Source organism: Epinephelus lanceolatus, chromosome 20 (assembly GCF_041903045.1).
Source record: "Epinephelus lanceolatus isolate andai-2023 chromosome 20, ASM4190304v1, whole genome shotgun sequence".
NCBI classification, from domain to species: domain Eukaryota; kingdom Metazoa; phylum Chordata; class Actinopteri; order Perciformes; family Serranidae; genus Epinephelus; species Epinephelus lanceolatus.
In genome coordinates, this window is record NC_135753.1 from 13,470,848 (window position 1) to 13,486,536 (window position 15,689).

The 15,689-nt window shown below is 42.3% G+C and overlaps 1 protein-coding gene across 2 annotated transcripts in view; it reads left to right on the forward strand.

Annotated features, from left to right (window-relative positions):
• Positions 1–527: 527 nt before the first annotated feature.
• Positions 528–15,689, forward strand: part of gpr158a (G protein-coupled receptor 158a) — a 95,256-nt gene continuing 80,094 nt past the window's right edge. Inside the window, exon 1 of one of the 2 annotated variants that reach the window (XM_033639046.2) lies at positions 528–1,796. In XM_033639046.2, coding sequence (XP_033494937.1) covers positions 919–1,796 — 878 coding nt within the window. In that variant the 5' untranslated portion in view covers positions 528–918. The remainder of the gene's footprint in view (positions 1,797–15,689) is intronic. The other variant, XM_033639045.2, reaches the window with a different exon arrangement.

A 15,689-nucleotide genomic window follows, 5' to 3' on the forward strand; every position in this document is an offset into this window, starting at 1 on the left:
TGTAAAAATAGATACTACTTTCTCTTAACCATCAGAGAATTCGATTTTTCAATATTTCCTCAACAGCTTTAAATTAAAGTGGGTGTAATTGAGCTTTTGTACAGTGATCAACAGTGAGAAAACGACCCCTGAATGCCAAAGTGAGAACAAATCTCTCCCTATTGATCCAAATTAAGTGCTTAATTTTGATAAATCAGCCGCCGCTGACTTCATCACTTTCAGCACCGGACAGCTCCCTCACGGCTCCACCGAACACTGCGCCGTGATTGACAGAAGAAGCGGCCATACGCGGATCAATGTTGCTTCTGGAGCCCTATGAGATGATGGAGAAGACGGGCTTTGAGAGCGCGCAGCTCCTGATGTGTCTCTTCGTGGCTTCTGTAGGCCTACTTAATGCTTGTTGTGGTCGGAAGAGGGCGGAGTGCGTTTGCCATCCAAGTGAGAAGCTCCCTGACTCGGTGCCTCCTGAAAAATATATAAATATAAGAATAACCTGCCCCCTTTACCCCTCCCTTCCTCCTCGTTTTGATTCAGCCTATGTAGCCTGCGCGCAGAGGGAGAGCGGCCGCCGCACAGCAAAGCCAAGACAGTCTTGTCTACAGTGAGACAGAGAGAGGTGGGGGGAAACAGCTGCAAGCGGATACTCAACATCAACAAGCTGTATGAGGCATCTGTGAAGAAGAAGAGGGGATTTAGCGCGGACAGAGAGGGGGTTCCTTCCGTCCCCGTCCCCCCCCCCTCCTTTGCTTTTTGATTCCAAGATCAGAGGCGTGGAGCTTGCAAGAATATCCTACAAGTGGTGAAGCGATGCTTTAGCGGAGCAATTTGGCAGATTTTTTTTACAACACGCCCGCCCAGCGACACTGTAATTCCGTGCAGCAATCCCCCAAACATCTGTGGACGCTTTTCTGCAGGGAGATGGCTGTTTTCCGGCTGTCGTTGCTGCTGCAAGTGGGATTTGTGATCGGATCAAACCATAAATACGCGGAATGGTCAGCGCATGGGGAAGATATCAGAGCACGGGAGGCGATTTACGGCGCTCAGACGCACCGTCGGCAGCTGGCGCATCTCCGTGCGCCTCATCCTTCACCCGGGGAGACGGCGGAGGTGCCGCAGAAAATCGAGGAGCATCTCCCCCGGGTGGTCACGGCTTTTCTTCACACGGGGGACTCGACCACATTAAAGCACGCCAACTGCTCACGGAGGTACGAGCTCACCTCTCTGCGGGGAAGGTCACAAGCCACCCCGCATTACTCCATGAGCAGCGTGTTGGATACGGTGCTGCACGCCACAAACTTCCTCAACATGATCTTGCAAGCCAACAGGTCCAGGGAGCACAGTCTCCGGCGAGACATTGAGTGGTATCACGCCTTAGTGAGGAGTATACTGGAAGGAGACGCCAAGATTCACCGGGCGGTCGTCACTTTTAACGCGGATTCGTCCGTGACGGGGCCCTCGGTGCTTCTCCAAGCCACCAGGGCCGGCGGAGAGATAGTCCTCCAAGACCTCTCCAGCATGGCTCACCACCATCTGCACAACCGCACAGTAGACACAGAGTGGTACCACGATGTCAAAGACAGGAAGAAGCCCAGTTTCCATAAGAGGGTGCTGAGCCAAGATATCAGATCAGTTGACAATTCTTTAAAAAGAGGAGAGAGTTTTATCCCGGACAAGACGCATGTCAAATGGTCTGCGCCCTACCTGGAGTGTGAGAATGGGAATTTTGTTCCCCGTTGGCTTTTGACCTTATCGGCTGCTTTCTATGGCCTGAAGCCCAACCTGGCTCCTGAATTCAGGTAGGCACACAGATGGTTGAAAACTGAGCACTGATGTTATTGTATGAATAACAACAAGCTCAGCAAAACATCAGGTTTGCCTTGTTATTAAAAGCATAGGTGTAGATTTCTGGGGGACACAGGGGAAACGTCCCTCTCAATATTTAGAATATAGCCTAGGCATTTGTCCCCTCTAATAAAGACACAAAAATAACAGAGGACTTCTATTTTGACAAAATTAAAGAAATGTACACCATAAACTGATACAAAAAAGGCACAAATTCCGGGATGGATTACTGAACGGGTCTGCCAGGTAAAGGCTCAGGGGGCCAGAGTGTCAGGAGGCCTTACCTTGCAAAATACCAAGCGTCAAATGAACATGTACCAACCAGGAATGAGAAAAAAGATGGAAAAAGCCCACAAAGATGCAAAGGAAGTGCAAATAGACACAAAATAACTACAAAAATGGGCAAAAACAACCACATAAGACACAAAATTACCTAGAGACCAAAACGACTGCATAAAACACACAAAACAACCACAAGGAAATACAAATCACCACAAAGAGATATTTAAAGACGCATAATAAATAGGAAGAGATGCAAAACCACCACCAAGTCTGCCTGTCTTGCTCCTGTGTAGGAGAGGTGGTGGGGCCCTTTGCATATTTATGCCCAAGGGCCCATATGTCTCATTTTCCACCCATGCAAACAGTGGTGCATAAAAATTCACCGATATGCAGGAAATTAAGTGTTTAATGCTCACGCTCTCTGGTGGTGCACCTTCCAACCCCCTCCCCATTTCATATATTCCCTCCAATGTAAAAACCAAACCTACAACCTTCATTAAGGTGTTGATAAAGCTTGTATTACCTTAGCCTGCTTGTGTTACAAAATTCCATATGTATGAGAGAAAGATTTATGTCGACCGTAAGGTGAGTTCAGGTGGATTAAAGCACCACTACATCTCCAGCCTCGCATACATAAACCTGCCTCTCTCTCCTCCCCAAACATACCGCAGCTTCCCACCGGCCTCCCCCTTGTTACACCAGGGGGGTTTTCTTCCCTCCTCCAGTCTGACAAGGCGGCTGGGTGCTAAAAATAACCCTGGATGTTACTGGATGTAGCAGCGGTGGAAACCTCTGGCTACAGGCCGTAATTCATTTTTCAAAAACTCGCTCGGCTGCATGCTTTACTACTCAGGAAATGTCGTGTGCCCTTTCTTTTGAAGGAGGCTGCTAAATCTGCAATGAGTCAGAACCTTCCTGATGAGAGACAGCCAATTTTTTGTTTTTTTTTTGTTTTAAGAAGAACAGCAGCCAGCATCAGCCGATGAAGAAATGTTGAAATATGTGTGACATTTTGTACAATCTATGTCCTGAAGCCACCTCTGCTGCAGCGTGCCTGTGTTAATGTGCCATGTTTATGCCATCAGTCCTGATGTGCACTGGAATTGTCAAGTGTTAAGGCTTCATATGATCCTGACCAACATCTTCCCAATGAATATTTAATCCAGATCACTAGTTGTGTGTGTACTGCCTTCGATGAATCTTTAATTGATACACTGGAGTCGCTCACAGGCAGGCACAGATTGCAAATGAGTCAAAACCTGCAGTGATCTACTGTAATAGGCTATCAGCTACCTGGTGTGATCCCAGACTAAAGCCTCTCACAGCAGCCTCAGTCTCAGTCTGAAGCAATCTGATAGGAAATTAGCTTGTACACTCAACTGATGAGCAGTCAGAGCTCCAGTTTATGTGTGAAGCCAAATCCTTTCGTATTTGGTTTGCAGATTTTTCCAAATAATTGTGTCAGAGAAGCTTTTCTTCCACGGGCAAAGGAGCTGTTTTGCTTTCCATTTTCTCCTCTATTCGAGGCCTCCTCCATCAGATCGAAGGTGCGACATGCGTGGGCGTTTGGTATTGTTTAATGTCCCTGGAGAGTGCACTAAGAGAAACATCCCGCTGTGCTTCAAGGAGCAGGACAGCAACATCCATTCATGAATTTGTTTTCTCTACACAGGAAAAAGGTGACTGCAGCGCCGATAAAAATTAAGGACGTTGTCACATTATCACACTTTGTCATCACTTCTGGTAACCTTACTGTAAATAATGTAGTTGGAGGTCCTTACTGTATAGATCGTATGGATTGCTTGGAGAAGTATTAGCCTACTCTGCACATAAGAGCGATGTAAGTGTTTAAAGGAATTGTTTTGGGAAATACGCGTATTGACTGTCTTGCCTAGAGTAAAATGAGAAATGATACTCTCATGTGTGTACACTAAATATGAAGCTACCACCAGCAGCCGGTTAGCTTAGCATAATGACTGGGGAAAAAAGGGGAGATAGCCAGTCTGACTACTTTGTTAAAGACGCAGGATAAATCGTCTTGAGCTTTAGAGGAGCTGGTGGGTGGATTTTGTTACCGTTAGACAGCTAGCTGGAGAGTTAAATGAGACGATTATATATGGTTATGGTAGGGCTGGGTATCGCTACATGATGCCTTTAAGGTATTGAGCAAAATAACGCAGTAACAAATAGTATTGAAACTTCTCCAGCCAAACAATACTTGCATTTGAACTACAAGTGTTCTTTGATTCAATGTGACACATGATTGACCCACCGCTACAGCAGCTACAACCCATAGAGTCTGCTGTGTGGTAGCCTGGTCTCACTCCCAGTGCGTCAAAAATGCTGCTTGGGCAGTGGCCCTCAATGTCAGTTACAGATGCACAATAATCCCTTTGGCATCCATATGAGATGTAACAGACTTCCAGCCAACTCCAATGTAAACCCATTCATTATTAGACGTTCAGAGCAACAGATGTAGTATAGACTGCTTTAAACTTGAGAGTCATTCTAAATAGGTTCAAGTGTATTTCCTGTTGGACTTTTTGTTAATGGAGTAGCTGACAGGAAGTAAACAGGGACCAAAGCTGTTACCCCAGCAACAGAATAGCAAAGAAACGGTCCATTAAGAGTGTGAAAGTCCACTTAGGCGGACTGGTTCAGCAAGCACAGGACTTTGACCCAGGAGACCGATGTTTGTGTCCCATCAACTACAATCTTTCCCTAATCCTTAACCAAGTAGGCTAGTTCTGTTGCCTCAACCTACCCATCAAACTCCCACATCAAAATATCACAAGTAAGGCTCAGATCATGTCAAATCGGACCAGTGCTTTTGATGGAATTGGCAGTTCAGCATCCTGTTCAAAAGTATGGTTATACTACACACCAGTCATGTCTGGAAAAATAAATGCATAAAATGTGAAAGGATTATTTCAAATAAAGGACTCCATTGGTATCAGGTACCCTTAGGGTACTTGTATTGGTACTGCTAGCCCTATGTATGGTGCATATGAAGCTACCGTCAGCAGCCAGTTAACTTAGCTTAGCATAAAGACGAAGGAAGCAGAAGGAGGCAGCTAGCTTGGTATTAGCTTGTGCTGGACTCCAGAAAGTCGTGGCTCCTGGCCAAGAAATAGTCTGTCACATAACCTCTCATACAACCACAACTTGACGTGTTTATGCTTTATGTTTTATGCTAAGCTAAGCTAACCATCTGTTGATTGCTTCATATTTAGTGTACAGATATTAGAGTGCTATTGCTTTTTAGCTAACACCAAAAACACACCAAGCAGTGATGAAGATCGGCTTGCTCCAGTAGTTACATTTTTCTGTGGCTGGGAGGCGTGTTCATGTGTTTCAAGAAATTTTTGCAGCATAGGTCAACATGTCACAGGAGTCATAGGACTCTGTTTACTGATGGGCTGCTGTATTCTCTGGCCGCAACTTAAACTTAAACTGTCCTCAACTTTTAGTTTGGCTGAACTTTAACACAGAATCAAATAGCCAGAACTCGGAGCAGTAGCTGCAGGCCGCACTTTGATGATGCCGTCTCTATCTTTCAGATTAATCCTCTGTGCAAATTTTACACATTTTTACAAAATTCAACAACCAAAAGCATGTTGTTCTTTGAATGGCCATTCATCAGAGTAGATCGCCATGCAGTTATGTTGCCATGTCGCTCACAAAACGCTTTAAAAACCTTGCTAGTCATATCTCTATGTATGGCTCTGCAATTCCAATGATGCTTATTCACTTATGCTTAGTCAGTCAGTCAGGCTTCCTCATTATATTGTCTCACAGAGTAAATAGCAGAATATTTCAGCCCACAAAAATTTCACCTTTGTCTGCATCTTCCCTCTCTTAGTTTGTTCCCTAACAGCCATCTTTCAGACGCTCATATCAAGGTAGCAGGCGGCTCATCCTCCATCCTCCCTCTGCCTCAGCAGCACCCTGCCAGATAAGAAACAGGAGAGGAAGGGATAATATAGCTGCCTCAGACATCGGCTCTCCTCCGCTTCCCCTCCAGATGAATACACAATCAATACAACAATGAATTAATAATGAAAGATGTAGAACAACAACACTGCAAGGCCATCTTGATTCCAGCCTTTTAATGCTTCAGTCACTTCCTGTTTGGCGTGATGATGTTGCGAGAGGCAAGGTGACTTGTTTTCATGCTTTTGGCACATGGAAGTAAATACAGATTTAAAGCAGTTTTTTTTTCATTCTCCCATTTGTTTGTTGAACGAGCAGGTGCTAAACAACTAATGCGACTTGTTAGAGCTGGAGTGTGTGGACATGTGTTTGTGATAGATCGACCTGTTGTTTCCGTGAAGGTGTAAGAAATCGCACCTCTCACACTTCATCTCTTCTCTCTCCGTCTGTCTCTTCAGCTGCACTCGAGGCACAGGGGAGGCAGCTTAGACCACACAGAGAGGGCTGGCTGTTTTCAAGCGTGCAGTGTGTGTATCGGAGTGTGTGTGCATGCCATTGTCAGAGGCTGATCACTCTGACTTCAGATACAAACTTGTAACTACACAGACACACAAATTCAAAAACTAGTTTCAGCAAACACAAAGTGGGAATACACAGCAAGGAAGATGAGGAGGTGGTGTATGTGTTAGGTGAGGAGACACTGTACTTCAAATTCACCTTTCACAGCACAGACCTTAATTGCTTTGAGGTTGAAGCTCAGGCAGCAGCAGTATAATCAGGCAAACTAGTCAAAACTATCTACAAAGTAAAACCAAACTGTAAAGAAATATATCTTTATTGCCACATATTTCTCCAAAGGCCAAATAGGTTCTAATTAGATGGCAGGATGGTCTTCATTTATGCTTGGCTTAGTGCCCCATTTTGCTGTACAAGCAGCTAAAGTCTGGACAGCCTGGCTGCTGTGGGACGCCCAGCCGTCTAACAGAGTGGGAGGCCTCAAGCTCCAGGAGGAGCCGGCAGCATCTGCTTAGATGGACACCATCCACCAACAAATGGGAAGGAAACCCCACAATTCCCGAGGCCAAACACCATAATATATGATGAGATGAAAGAAAGCAGGAGAAAAAATCTGCATCCAAGAGGAAAATTATTAGACACTCGCAGCTAAGTCACTCGTAGAAATTAAGATGCTAAGTAAAACCATATAGGATTCCTTGGTTGGTCCCCATAGGAGAACCCATTTGGTTCCTTGTAAAACCTTTTATAAAGGTTCCAACTGGAACCCTTTCAAGGGTCCTACCAAGTACTCAACATAAAGGGTTGTGCATATAACCATTTGTCAAATGTTCCCCATAGAACTCCCTGTCATCCCTTCTCCACCAACATGGAACAGGTTTTGCTCTGGTTCCCGCACCTAATTTGGAACCTTCAGAGTATTTTGACCAAAAATAAATTGGTATGGAACCTGAAAAGTTGGACCCCAGCTGGAACCATAAAATAGCAATTCGTTTTTAAACATGAAGTACGAACTGTGACAACATCAGTGGGCAAGTCATATTTTACAGGTTGGAACGAAAGGATGAGGAAGGCAACATTAAAGTTAAATTATCCGCCAAAATAAGATCATACAGTGGCAAAAAAGCAAATATCTGTATTAATAGAACAGATGTTTGCAGATGATCAGTGCGATCTGCCATCTTGCTACTAGGGGTTGGGGAAAAGAAATCAAAACAACAGCATAACATTGGGATATTTTAGCATGGCAATATTGTATTGATACAGGAATGCGGATTTAAATATTATTTAAATTACTAATATTACAAATGCAAATTAAACTTCTGGCAGCTTATTAGAATAATAAGATCAATAGCTATACTCTGCTAGATACATTTTGCTGCAATAAAAATGAAGTGAGATGAACAGACTGAGATCGATAAAACAGATGTTGACAAAGTTTTGCTTTGACGACATAATTTGTGTTTGAAAAAAGGTAATACATTGCAATATATAGCAATATATGTAATCGCAGTACCTACTGATGGAAACATAGGCTGGTTCGCAAGTACCAAGGTTCCAAGCATCCTGTACAGAACCAGTTCAAGAACCAGAGTTAATTGGGTGGAAAAGGGATATGTGAGAGTTGCTGCAGAGAACCCCTCTATAGTGTAGTGGTTAAACCCAGAAATCTCTCTTGGGGTCCTATCCAGAACCTTTAAACCTACTAAGAATGCTAACATGAATCTACCTATAGGGGGTTCTACTGAGACTCCTTCTGTATTCCAAGGGTTTCATCAAGAACCCACCCAGGGGGGTCTAAAAATAGTAATTGACTACATTCCCCTATAGATCTCTCTCCCATTACTCATGGTTTTAGATTAACATATTACCCTAGGGCCAATAGAATCACGTCCATCAGCCTCTAGCTTCATGACGCTTCTGAAGGGCCAGGGTGATGTGGTCCAGCACAACCCACAATAATCATGGTTCACAATCACATTTATGGGGGTGGACCTTTAACACCAATGCCTTAAACCATCCTTGAAGAGCTTTTTGGATGAAAAGGGTTCTTAGTCTTACAAAGAATGCTTGAAGAACCCTTTCTTCTAAAAAAGGCTTTTCAGAGGCCGATGGTTCTGGGAAGAACGTCAGCCCTCCAGGAAGATCCCTTTTAGAGCCTTTATTTCTAAGAGTGTATTTAAGAGCAGGAAGCTTTCTTGCCCAATAAAGATGTAAGAATGTTGAAATCATAAGTGCACCTGGAATGAGTCTAACCTTGAAGACTTTCCACTGAGTGCAACCTAAAGCAAACGGGGGTTAAAGATCCCTAAGGTGCCGCTTCTTCCACTGCTGACGTCACTGGGACTCCGCTGCTTAGTAAGGCTGCCTGTCAATACGATGCCCTCAGCCAGTAAATGTCACTGCTACAGAAAATCCAAATACCAGCCTCTTTGGCTTTCTGTAAAGAGAGATTGTATTCCTAATAATACTGCTAATGATGGGAATAATCTCAGTGATTTTGATGCTATTATGGTGATGTTATTCCTCTCAAAGGATTATAAATGTGTAATGTTGTTACAGTACTACTAATCTGGAGGCCTCAGGGTGGACAACAGAGTGGTTTGTTGCGTTGGAAAAGTTTGCACTTGCAAAATATGGAAAAGGAATTAAGCTTTTTTCAAGTTTTGTGCATTTGTGGACAAAAGGTGTCGTCAAAAATACTAGAAGCTTCCTTTTAAACACAGCCCAGTCACCAGTAGAAAATGTTGGTGCTGTACATTTCTGCAAACCACAAACATTTGTACATTTCATACGTATCATACCAACATTTCATAAGTGAAATAGTATATGAGCTGATTTTGACTTGGGGAGGTTGGGGGATGGGGGGGGTGGGGGGTGGACTGGCGGCTAGGCAAGGTGCCTGCCAAGCTGCAGACCACTACAGCCACCTTTCAAGACCAACAGACAACAAAACTAGTTGTGTTCTACTGAGTTATTGCTGCATTTCCAGCGGCTGTTTAGCTAACAGACGTGGGTATCTTTTAGCAACCTGTCAATGTTTTTCCAGCTGGCAGAGTGGCATGAAAAGTGATTGTTTTTAACCAAGACATCTCTTTTTTCCTGCACGGATAGTGCCATGAAAAGCAGTTGTTCCTTACAGAGACATTGCTGGGATAGTGGCATGAAAAACGGTTGTTTTAAAAAGACAGCGCTTCATTTCCTGTTGGTATAATGCCATGAAAAACAGTTGTTTTTTACCGAGACATTGCTTCATTTCCTGCCATAATAGTACCTCAAAAAGTGGTTGTTTTTTGCTGAGAAATTGCTGCGTTTCCTGCTGAGATAGTGCCACCAGATGGAGGTATTTTAAGCCAAATCCTGAGCTTTTACTCACCATGATCAAATGGTTTTAGTGCCTAAACATGACAACATGTTAACCACAGTGTTACTGAAACATAAAGAGGTAGGTATGGTTTTAATTAATGTGCTTGATAATAACATACAGATGTGACATATCTGCGGTTTGCAGAAACATACAATGTCAACATTTATTCTGGCCATTGGGTTGGTTAAACGTCGTCCTTTCATGCATATTTTTAGTTACTGACTCATAATAAATATATAATAATTATAAAGGAGGACAAGCACATAAGGACAATAGACAAGTTAAAAGGCATTTTGCAGCTTACAGACATCTGAATACATAAAAAGTGCTGTAATCTGGCAGATATCCCTTTGTCCTTTTGTTCAGTTAGTGTATCTTGTTATAATATTTCCACAGAGTGATTGTAACAGTTTCATCTTGTCCTTTTTTACCCTGCAGCTGTCTGCAATATTGCAAAATGTAGAAGCAAAGTAATTTGAATGTAATTTAAATTTGCAAATTGTCAGAATAACGTTGGATAATTTAATATTGTTTGTTGCATGAATTGAAAGATGAAGTCACCAATTTTAAGAACTTTACAGAATGATATTGGTGGAAACACCAAGGGAAAGTGCTATTTGTTCAAAGTTGTGTTTTAGGTTTTTTTTCTTTTTCAGAATTAAACTCTTTCTTTAGATATAGTTTGTCACCATTTACAGTCAGACTATCAATCAGCTTATGCCCTCCTCACAACTGTCAGCTTTCCTTTGTCAGCAGCTCAAATTATTGAGCGATCTTCCAACTTGGTGTCTGGTCTTCAGAGGAGTGCTTTTAATGACAAGAGTGTCAAGAGTCCAGAAGTGCCAGCTTTCAAAACAATAATAAAAAAACAAGTCTTTATTCGCTTTCTGTGACAGCTGCTTCGCCACAGGCGCTGGGTCTTTTTTTGATTACCAGTGACAGAACTCAATAAAATGACCCAGGTTGCACTGAAACGCTGGTAGACAAGCAGCATCCTGCCCAGCGGCTACACTCACATTAGCTTCTGCTCGTCCTGTCAGCTTAATGCATTTCCATCACATAAGAGACATTTTCCTTGGGAAGGCCGCACAGTTCTTGCATTGTGATTGTTCCACAACATAATGCATGAACTGTGCCCTTCTAAAAAGGACAGCAATGTGTTCTTGTCAAGACACTGGGCCAGGAGAAATGTGCATGCAAGTTCATCTAGGCGTGCAAGACTCCTGGCTACATGGACAAGCTAAAAGATAATGTTGAAGCTTGTGCCAGTCTTCCATGTTCTCCTCTCCTTTATATTCTTGATTTATCTGCAGACAGTCGATGTAGCTGGAGACGTCAGAGCTTATTTCTTTTGCTTCAGAGGAAACATCCGGATGCTCTTCATTTTGGTGCAAATATAGGCAAGATATAAAAAACACTCCTACGGCCAGTAAACAATTAGTCTTAAAATATTTTTTTGCATACGATTCTGTATCAGTTTTTATGTCCATAAGTTGTCCATTCACACAGTGATATTATTTATCATACCGATATTATTTATTCTAATATTATTAATTGTTTTTGTTTGTTTGTTTTGTTTTGTTTGTTTTATTATTTGTGTTATTTCATCTGACTTTTTTTTTTTTAAAGTACTGTGGTCAGCACCTTTGCATGAAATGTGCTACAAAGATAAAGCCATCAAATGTCAGATCTTCTATATTAAATATGTGTCACAATAAAAGATTGACGTGCAGTCAGCCTACGGTCAGATTGTGATCATTTGGGCTTCTTTTTCAATCATTTGGACGAAAAGTTAGACTTTATTCCAGTGAATCTCACATGAGTAATATGCTTGAGATTTACATGGCACAGTGTCATCTCAGCTCCACTGGCAATAGTCAGTAGCCTAACTGATGACTGTCAAAACCAAATGTGGTTCCAGTTTATTACAAGTAATTTGAATCTTCCCACTATTATTCTGTTACAAACAACGTGGAAACGCTTCTATTCATATGAGTGAAAACTTTTTATGTTTAATGTAATTTTATCTAAAATACTATTTTATTTCTCCTATTATTTATTAGTATAATTAGTTACAAACACTTTTGAACACACAAATATACTAGGCTATTTATTTTGTTTTTCATATGATTGGATGTACTCTAGCCTCTGATTGGGCTAAAACTACTTTTTGTCAATGAAATCTGGCAACACTGCCCACAGTTTGGATGGATTTACTGGACAACAACAGCTATCCTAACTTTATCTTATATTTCTAAATGTAAAGTTAGCAGCATCTAGCTAGCAGCTAAGAAAAGAAAACGTGTAGACAACCTTTCAGCTACTAGACAGGCGAATTCCTCCTTATTTTGCACCAGCTAGCTGCCTTTAGCATCTCTGCTAAGCTAACGCACCTTGGACCAGTTTCCTTCCATCCAGACGAAATTTATACTGGCCCTCTGTCAACTTTTGGTAAGACAACAAATACGCTGACATTTAAGTACATCACTGGCACAGTACTTTTTAGCATTAGAAAAGTGCATTACTCCTTGTTTGCTGGTGGCTAGCAGCCTCAGCTAACCTGTAGCATCTATGCTTAGCTAACACATCTTGGACCAGTCTGTCCACTTAGCCCACGGAAACAAAAATGATACCGGCCTTAAGTCAAACTCTAGGTAAGACAACAAACAAGCTGACCTTTAAATACATCACTGCTACAGTGCTTTATAGTATGAGAAAAGTGTATTTCTCCTGGTTTGTTGTTGGCTAGCAGCTCAGTGTTAGTTTAGCTCCTATGCTAAGCAGCCATCTTGTCAAACTCTTGCTAAGACATCAAACAAGCAGACCTGTTAGTACATTACTAGCCAGCACATTTTGTGCAAAATGTTAATTGACTTAAATGTTAATTGACTTAATAACAGCAAAACTATTTACTATATAAGTATTCACTAAAAAAAATGTATCTGTTTTTAAAGTAAAAGAGTCACAGTTTTGTGCAGGGATGTGCACAACCACGCTAGGTTGGAACATTTAATGCTTGTGTTTGAAAAAAAAAAACTTTTATGTAAATGATATTGCATATGGAAAGCACTAAAAACGATTAGCTACATTGCTCATATCAGCCTCATGTTATCACTCTGTAGTCTCCACTGAGAGATAGCTAATAATAGCTGTTAATAGAATAGATTCTCATGCAGCGCTTGAGCTGGTATTAGTCTTAATCCGTTCACTGCACTTGTTTTACCACATCTCCGTGCCAATGGATTTATTATGAAATTAACTATGACCAAAATGAATATGAATATGTCTAATATAATATGAATGTGTCTCTTCTGTGCAGCGATTACTTGAAATGCAGACTTAACCACAGCCTCCTGCTCTGTACAGAGTGGCTAAATGGGCAAATCAATCTCAGAGACCATTTTCTGGGCCTGAATAGAGACATACAGCTCAAAGCATATAGGCCTGACATTCAGTATTCATTCATGAATACATCAAAGACTGACTTGTAACAGAGGGCACATGAAGACCCTCATTGCAAGAATGTTTTGGTGAATGTCCTTTTCTTAAGCCCATAGGCAATTACCCAGATATACTGTATCTACGGTCAACTTCATAATGCTGGGGCTAACATTAGAACAGTCTGACTGGTCTGTCAGAAAAGACCAGAGCCCCTGCTGGTGGGATGCTCCTCTCTTTACTGGCCTGGCCTTTAGACCCACAAAGAATGGAGGATGAAAGGAGAGGGCACTCTGTATCCTGGGGCACCACTATCTCCTGCTCTCTGTGATAATCCCGTCTTTATGCCTGAGGGCCTTGATGGCCACCATGATGCTTTTGCTTCACATTTTTCATAGCCACTCTCAGTTTAAAATGTTCTTTGTGCTGAATGCATCTTCAGTTGCTGTTTCTGTTTTAGACCCAGCCCCACAATTTTTTTCACAAGCTATTTAATACACCATATGTCCACTTTGGCTGGGATGCTAAAGATTGCCTGGAGAGTTGGAGGAGAAAAAGGAGGCGATTGTGGAGGAAAAAAGGAGAAAACATGCTATTTTATTCTTTGTATAGACTCTCAATTTTATAAGCAAAACCCAAGCAAATGGTAGCGCTTAAGCTGCCAGTGAAAACGACATTTTGATGAATCCTACATACTGTTCTTGTGCTGTGTGCGTTTCAGTGAACTCTCTCCTACCCTTATTACATACAGGAGAATTGAAACGGAGGTAATTTCTCAGCAAAACAACCAGCAGTGCAGCGAGAAAAAAGTGAGGTCAGTTTGCCCCAAGGCAGGACCGGAGCAGCAGTTATTAATAACATAAGTACAGGCAACGTGAGCAGTGCACTCGCTTTGTGTCCACTGGGAGCTGGTGTTAGTAAACCAGCTCCTATACACCTGGAGAACATGCCACACCAGCAGTATTCATAAGTGTGTGTGTGTGTGTGTGTGTGTATGCCTAAGAAAGAGAACACTAAATGGACAGACAGAATTCTGGTCTCTCAGTGATGTCAATAATTGTATGTTATGCACAGACCGTATAAAAGTAATGGATGTAGCCACTGTGATGTCACCCAATGGTTTGTGGACTCCCATTTTGAAGCCTTGAATGTGACATATAGGCCATCGCCATCTTAGTTTTTTTGAGCCAGAGGTGACCATATTTGGACCAGAGGCTGGAGCTGTGGAGTAGCAAGGGTCGGATCATAGTGAGAAGCCAAGGGCACTGTCTGCAAGACAGGCTGACTTAAAGCGGGCAGTCCCTTAATTATTTGTAACCTTAAGCCTTGGTAACATAATGGGGGAATTAAACATTCAACCCTCTGTACAGTTGTCATGAACAGGGGAATTGGCTGTAGGAACCAAAACTGTTTTTGTACCAGCCATAAACATGTTTATTGTTGCTGTAAAGTTAGCCATACTGGGGTCTTTGCGGAGGGACCCGCTTCTGGTGCCAACCTCAAGTGGCCATTCCAGGAACTGCAGTTTTTGGCACTTAACTTTGGCTTCATTTTTCTGCCCTGAAGGTTGCCTCTTGATGTTATGTAATGGCTAAATTATTGATAGGTATTGAGATGTTTTTATTGCTACATTGTCAATATTTAAAAAGAATTGAAGCCATTTTTAAGCCAGTTGGTTGGCTAGTCCACAAAAAAATTCCCTTTGATGGCTACAATTTTTGCCTTGGGAGGCTGAAATTTGGCATGAAGGTTAAGTGTGAAGTTGTATGTTTGTGGATGGATGCATGTATATGGTCTCAACTATTGGGAATTTACATTTGTTTGACATGGTGAGATGTCAGTGCTGTTAGTGGCTACATTTGCTGACCAAACAAGCAATGATTGGCTATGAGCTGTGGAGCTCACAATAGATACATTTATACATAATGGTTCATATTTGTGATTCACATATTAGATGTATGGTTTTTGCATTTTATTCACCATGGAGCTTTTATTTATCTTGCTAAAAATGTTGTAGCCTAAAGGCCCGAACATACTCGGGCGGAGCATACGTGGAACGGACTCCGCGGAGGTCCGCGCGGACTCAAAGCGGACATCTGCAAGCCCTGTGCACGCAAAGCTCAGATTTTACGACCGCACGGACTCCGCTCCGCGCACCAGTGACTGCTCGGCATGTATTTTTCACATCGCAGGTATTTTTCACGGACATTTTTACAGGAAACTACAACGCGGAAGTGCGCTCGACTATGGAAGCCTGAATGATTGATGACATTCCTCACTGAGTCCATTCCGCGTATGTTCCGCCCGAGTA